Raw genomic sequence first — 6,214 nt, 5'->3', positions numbered from 1 at the left:
GGTTTAGGGTTTAGGGTTTAGGGTTTAGGGTTTGGGGTTTAGGGTTTGGGGTTTAGGGTTTAGGGTTTAGAGGGGTAGACGAGAGATTCTGAGCAGACAAAACCACGGCCAAAGTGTCTGCGAATCTTAAATATTAAGGGTTTAGGGTTTAGGGTTTAGGGACTAGGGTTTAGGGTTTAGGAATTAGGGTTTAGGGTTTAGGGTTTAGGGTTTGTGATAGGTGGAGCTGCCAGTGGGTCCCTTCGACGACCAGCAGACGAACGAATACAAAGAAAGAGGAGGTGAGCCCGCAAACCCTAAACCCTAAACCCTAGACCCTAGAGGTTTCTAAAGGGATGCTTCTAGGGTTTAGGGTTTACTAGGGTTTACTAGGGTTTACTAGGGTTTAGGGTTTGTGTTGATACGCAGATTACGAGGGTTTTCACTACGGGCTCTCTTCTTATAAACTAAAAACTATTAAGCGGCTGCCGCACCCGCAGGAATCTAACTGGTAAACCCTAAACCCTAAACCCTAAACCCTAAACCCTTGAGTGCACTGGGCTGCGCTGCGTTCGTGTAGCCTTGAGGGTTTAGGATCTAGGGTTTAGGGTTTAGGGTTTAGGGTTTGTGGCTTCGCAGCGCGCGCTATATGCCGCAGAAACCCTCTATAGTTGCCAGCTGTGCGGTGGATGGCAGGGGTGAGCTAAACCCTAAACCCTAAACCCTCATTCTAAACCCTAAACCCTAANCTGTGCGGTGGATGGCAGGGGTGAGCTAAACCCTAAACCCTAAACCCTCATTCTAAACCCTAAACCCTAATTCTAAACCCTAAACACTAGCTACAAACCCTAAACCCTTGACCACCATGCACCCTCAGGATTTGAGCTGGAAACTTAACAAACCCTAAACCCTAAACCCTAAGTTAATGGCGGCTGTACGCTGGGACCGAGGTCTAGGGTTTAGGGTTTAGGGTTTAGGGTTTAGGGTTTAGGGTTTGCGGCTGTGCAGTTCTGCTCTATGATTTGGACGCCCCGGGGATCTGCGAGGGGCCCGAGACTTCTTTGATTGGAAATAAAGGCGAAGCGTAGGGTTTAGGGTTTAGGGTTTAGGGTTTAGGGTTTAGGGTTTAGGGTTTGATGAGGGTTTGGGGTGCAGGGTTTAGCGGGGCGGTTTATAGGAATTTTATTTGGGGGCTAAATGCAAACCCGTTTCAGTGTTTAGGGTTTAGGGTTTAGGGTTTAGCGTCTAGGGTTTAGGGTTTAGGGTTTAGGGTTTAGGGTTTAGGNCGAGAGGGGCAGCTTCTCTCGTGTGCTGCTGAGGGGACCTGGGTGCTGCATGATGCTGCAGCAGCACTGCAGCAGAAGAGTAAACCCTAAACCCTAAACCCTAAACCCTTGCTAAACCCTAAACCCTCGCTAAACCCTAAACCCTAGCTGCAAAGATGCTCTTCTCGATGAAGGCGGGGGTTGCTGCCACGCAGTTGCAGGTCCTCAAAGAGAAGAAAGAAAAAGGGTTTAGGGTTTAGGGTTTAGCAGGGTTTAGTTAGGGTTTAGAGGGGGTTGTTAAGGGTTTAGGGTTTAGGGTTTAGGGTTTATGTGGTGCAGCAGCAGCAGGTAACCCCGCTATTGTTGCAGCAGAAAGGGAGGTTCGCTTCAACTCGTGCTGCTGGGCTGCAGCAGATGTTTTGGTTGCGGCGCAGGAAGATAGTGTTGTCTCTCTGTGAGGGTTTAGGGTTTAGGGTTTGAGGGTTTAGGGTTTGAGGGTTTAGGGTTTAGGGTTTGAGGGTTTANTTTAGGGTTTAGGGTTTGAGGGTTTAGGGTTTGAGGGTTTAGGGTTTAGGGTTTGAGGGTTTAGGGTTTAAGGTTTGAGGGTTTAGGGTTTAGAGAACCCAACTGTCTCGCCACGTGCTTCAAGGATTTCACCCGCAACAGATCGTAGGGTTTAGGGTTTAGGGTTTGAGGGTTTAGGGTTTGAGGGTTTAGGGTTTAGGGTTTAGGGTTTGTGTTGCGATGGCAGGTGGGATATTCGTCAGTCCCCAAAACAGCCAACCGGCGAGGTGAGATGAAGACAAACCCTAAACCCTTCTAAACCCTTCTAAACCCTTCTAAACCCTAAACCCTGCTAAACCCTAAACCCTTTTTTTTTTTCTCTCAGGTGAACTGCAAGGGTGGAGCTGTTAACTGCGTGAATACAACCCAACTAAAACCCGAGGTTTTCATCTGCGGGGGAGATGACGGGGTTTGTCTCTAGGGTTTAGGGTTTAGGGTTTAGGGTTTAGGATTGTATGAATACTGGATTCACGCGAGGAGTTCCCTTAGGGTTTAGGGTTTATCATTCACTACCACTCTACCATCTAGGGTTTAGGGTTTAGGGTTTAGGGTTTAGGGTTTAGGGTTTAGGGTTTGTGTGCAGATGCTGCGCCTATACGACTGGCGTAAGATGAATGAAGCATTGCATGTGGTTGAGGGTTGTTGCGAGGGTTTAGGGGTTTCGGTGGTTTGCTTCTCTCCCTTTCTCTCTTCTTTTCTTCTTTGTGGCGGCAGCAACAAACATATTTCTTTTTTTGATTTAAATAAAGTGGGAGAGGACCAAGACCCAGAAGACGCTGAGGATGGACCCCCAGAGCTACTGGTTAGGGTTTAGGGTTTAGGGTTTAGGGTTTAGGAGGTTGGGCGGAGGGGTTAGGGTTTGGGGTTTAGGGTTTAGGAGGTTGGGCGGAGGGTTTAGGGTTTAGGGTTTAGGGTTTAGGTTTTAGTGGATTGGGCGGAGGGTTTAGGGTTTAGGGGGTTGGGCGGAGGGGTTAGGGTTTAGGGGTTAGGGGATTGGGCGGATGGTTTAGGGTTTAGGGTTTTGGGGATAGGGTGGAGGGTTTAGGGTTTAGGGTGTATATAGTGCAGGCTCTGATGTTTAGTGAAGACATATTGAGACGTGGTTTATAATACAGGGTCTAGGGTTTAGGGTTTAGGGTTTAGGGTTTAGGGTTTGTGTGCAGTTTACACACGGAGGCCACCGGGCGGATATATATGATGCTGCGTGGAACTGCGATGAGAAATTTCCTCAGGTCTCTAAACCCTAAACCCTAAACCCTAAACCCTAAACCCTAAACCCTAGATACAGTGAAGGAGACATAAGTTTGGGTTTGGGGTGCTAGGGTTCAAGCGAATTAGGGTTTAGGGTTTAGGGTTTAGGGTTTAGGGTTTAGGGTTTGTTTTCAGATGGTTGCTTCTGTTGCTAACGACAACAAACTCCACATCTGGCAGCCGGTGAGGCAAACCCTAAACCCTAAACCCTAAACCCTAAACCCTCAAATCTCTATAAAACCCTAAACCCTAACTCAAACCCCTAAACCCTCACTCAAGACCCTAAACCGTAGCGTAAACCCCTAAACCCTAGTTCAGAACCCTAAACCCTAATTCAAAACCCTAAACCCTAAACCCCCGCGTTACAACTGGTACTAACGAGCCGTAGGAACCCAATATAAGGGTTTAGGGTTTAGCATGCTGGAGGCTAAACCCTCGCCACAAACCCTAGGGTTTCGTGCATGCGTTTGTTTCTCTCACCAGAAAGCCTCTGTCTTCTTTGAGAGCGACAGCGAGGAGGAGGTGGACCCCGAGCAGTTGGAGTGAAAAAAAAACGAGGGTTTAGGGTTTAGGGTTTAGGGTTTAGGGTTACGTTTCTTTGGGTGCGCTCAAACTCTTACTCAAACATTCAATTTTCAGGGTTTAGGGTTTAGGGTTTAGGGTTTAGGGTTTAGGTTTTGGCGCTTAGGGGTGCTTCGGTGAGCAGCAAAACGCAACGCCTTTCGTATCTTGCAGTGCGTGTTGAATATCTAGGGTTTAGGTTTTAGGGTTTAGGGTTTAGGGTTTAGGGTTTAGGGTTTACGAGCTAGTATTGGGGGCTTGCCATGGGAGAGGGAGAGTCGAGCAGAGTCTCTGTAGCCTGCTAATAGCAGGGTTTAGGGTTTAGGGTTTAGGGTTTAGCTGTTTCTCTCGTTAGGTCTAGGAGTTATTGGGGTTTAGGGAAAGGAAAGTTGAGGGTTTAGGGTTTAGGGTTTAGGTCTAGGGTTTAGGGTTTAGGCTGCTCTGCGCGCCGCACACATCTCCAATCGGATTCGCCGCTATTGCCCCTCAGAGTACACGCAGAGGGTTTGTTTCAAGAGTTTAGGGTTTAGGGTTTAGGGTTTAGGGGTCTAGGTGGAAATCGAGTGTTTAGGGTTTAGGGTTTAGGGTTTAGGGTTTTGTGTGGCTTGCCATGGATCGATGCATCCGCATTAAATATTAGCTTTAATTGAGTAAAATAAAATGTTAAAAAATATAATATAAATATTAAAAAAATAAAAATAAAAAAATAAAAATAAAAAACAAAACAAAAAAGTTTTTTTCTCTGCTGCATCGAAGCTAGACGTGCTAGGGTGCCCACTGGTCTGGTGCATACATAACCATCGGGGTGTATAGGGTGGTTTTCTCTTATTTTTTTGTCTTTTTCATTTCTTTTAAGGCTGAAAATAGTATTTTAATTTATTTATAAACCAAAAAGGCAAAAAATTAACCCCAAAAATACAGCGGAAAATAGAGAAAGCGAGAAGAAGAAATTCTGAGGTGTATGTACACCTCGCGCGAAGCCGCAATGCACGGAGCGGTGGCCGGGCGGCTATCTTCTGCATGTAGGAGTGTATTTTAATTGAATTGAGTGCAATAAAATAATTAATTTAATTAATTTCATGAAAATAAATTAAAAAAATACACCATTTCCACTTTATTTCCTCTTTATTACGAGGGGCTCGACGGCAGCAGCAGCAGCAGCAGCAGCAGCAGCCGGCGGAGGCCTAGAGCAGCGTTTATATATAATATATGCATGTGTTTCTCTTCATTTATGGTGTATATCTATTCTTTCTTTTTTTTTTAATTATTTTAATTTCCTTATTTTTCTCCTTTTCTATTTATTTCCCTCTATTTATCCCCCATACACCGCGGTATCTCCCCCTGCCTATACACCCCCCTACCCGCCTCAACTAGCCATTCATATCTATTTCTCTTCTGCTGCTGCTTCTTTTCATCTGTATATCTGCTGCAGCAGCAGCAAAACCAGAGCTCAACGTACACCCCAGCAGCAGCAACTGCTGCTGCTTTCGTCGCCGCTGGGGGGGGGGCCTGCTGCCTCGCAACACTTCTGCTGCTCCGAGTATGCAGCTGCTGCTGCTGCAGTTATAAGCAATGACTTTCTTCTTTTTTCTCCTTTGGGGGGGGCCCAGCAGCAGCAGCAGCAGCAGCACCAGCAGCAACAGCAGCAGCAGCAGCAGCAGCAGCAGCAGCAGAAGCAGAAGGAGACGTCTTCTCCCTCTACTTCTTGCTGCTGCAGTCGCCTTGCCTTGTGTCTCTCCTTTGGGTATTCCTGCTGCTGCTGCTGCAGCAGCAGCAACAGCAGCAACAGCAGCAACAGCAGCAACTCAGCAGCAAAACTCTTCTGGGAGCCCCGAGGGGCCCCTTTTGAACGGCTTTCTGCCTGCTGCAGTGGGAGAGAAGAGAGAGCAGCAGCAGCAGCAGCAGCAGCAGCAGCAGCAGCAGCAGCAGCATGAGGTGCAGCAAGTGCGGCAGCACTTTTCTGCTGTCTCCTCGCTAGCTAGCAGCTCTGAGCCCCCAGCTGTCTCCGCATACACCCAAACTGTCTCCGTATACCCCCACCACCACACTGCGGTGAGGCATACGCAGACCCACCACTTACTAGCTAGCTAGCTAGCTAGCTAGCTAGCTAGATAGATAGAGGGTGATGCTAACCAGCTAGCTAGCTAGCGGGTTAGCTAGCTGGGTGGCTAGCTAGCTGGCTAGCTAGGTAGCTAGCTAATCAGGAAGATAGATAGCTAGCTAGATAGCTAGCCACACAACCATCTATGTAACTAGCTAGACACCTACCCAGCTAGCTAGCTAGCTAGCTAGCTAGATAGATAGCTAGCTAGCTAGCTAGATAGCTAGCTAGATAACTAGCTAGCTAGGTTGTTGCATGGGGTGGGGATGAGGGATGTAGGGGGAAACAGATGCATCTGAGGCGTGGGTTGGGGTGTACGTACAGCTGAACATATATATCGCTTTATTTGCTGCTGGTAGGGTTTAGGGTTTAGGGTTTAGGGTTTAGGGTTTAGGGTTTGGTGTTTTTGTTGCTGCTGCAGCTTGAAGAGGAGTTGTCTGGGGATGCGGCAGCAGCAGCAGCTGCTGATGATTCTGCTGCTGCTGCTGCTGCT

At 47.6% G+C, this 6,214-nt stretch overlaps 1 protein-coding gene across 1 annotated transcript; it reads left to right on the top strand.

Annotated features, from left to right (window-relative positions):
* Positions 1-1,420: 1,420 nt before the first annotated feature.
* EMH_0064400 (WD domain, G-beta repeat domain containing protein, putative) lies at positions 1,421-3,605 on the top strand (the record flags this gene model as incomplete). The annotated part of the gene is made up of 7 exons (XM_038022566.1): positions 1,421-1,465; positions 1,568-1,698; positions 1,996-2,035; positions 2,392-2,610; positions 2,972-3,040; positions 3,195-3,242; positions 3,543-3,605. The coding sequence occupies 7 exons, from the start codon at positions 1,421-1,423 to the stop codon at positions 3,603-3,605; spliced, it is 615 nt and encodes a 204-aa protein (XP_037878420.1).
* Between the last annotated feature and the right edge of the window lie 2,609 nt (positions 3,606-6,214).

Source organism: Eimeria mitis, genomic scaffold (assembly GCF_000499745.2).
Source record: "Eimeria mitis Houghton genomic scaffold, Emh_scaff3289, whole genome shotgun sequence".
NCBI lineage: Eukaryota > Apicomplexa > Conoidasida > Eucoccidiorida > Eimeriidae > Eimeria > Eimeria mitis.
The sequence above is the reverse complement of the archived record's forward strand: the minus strand, read 5'-3'. Positions and strand labels throughout refer to the sequence as shown.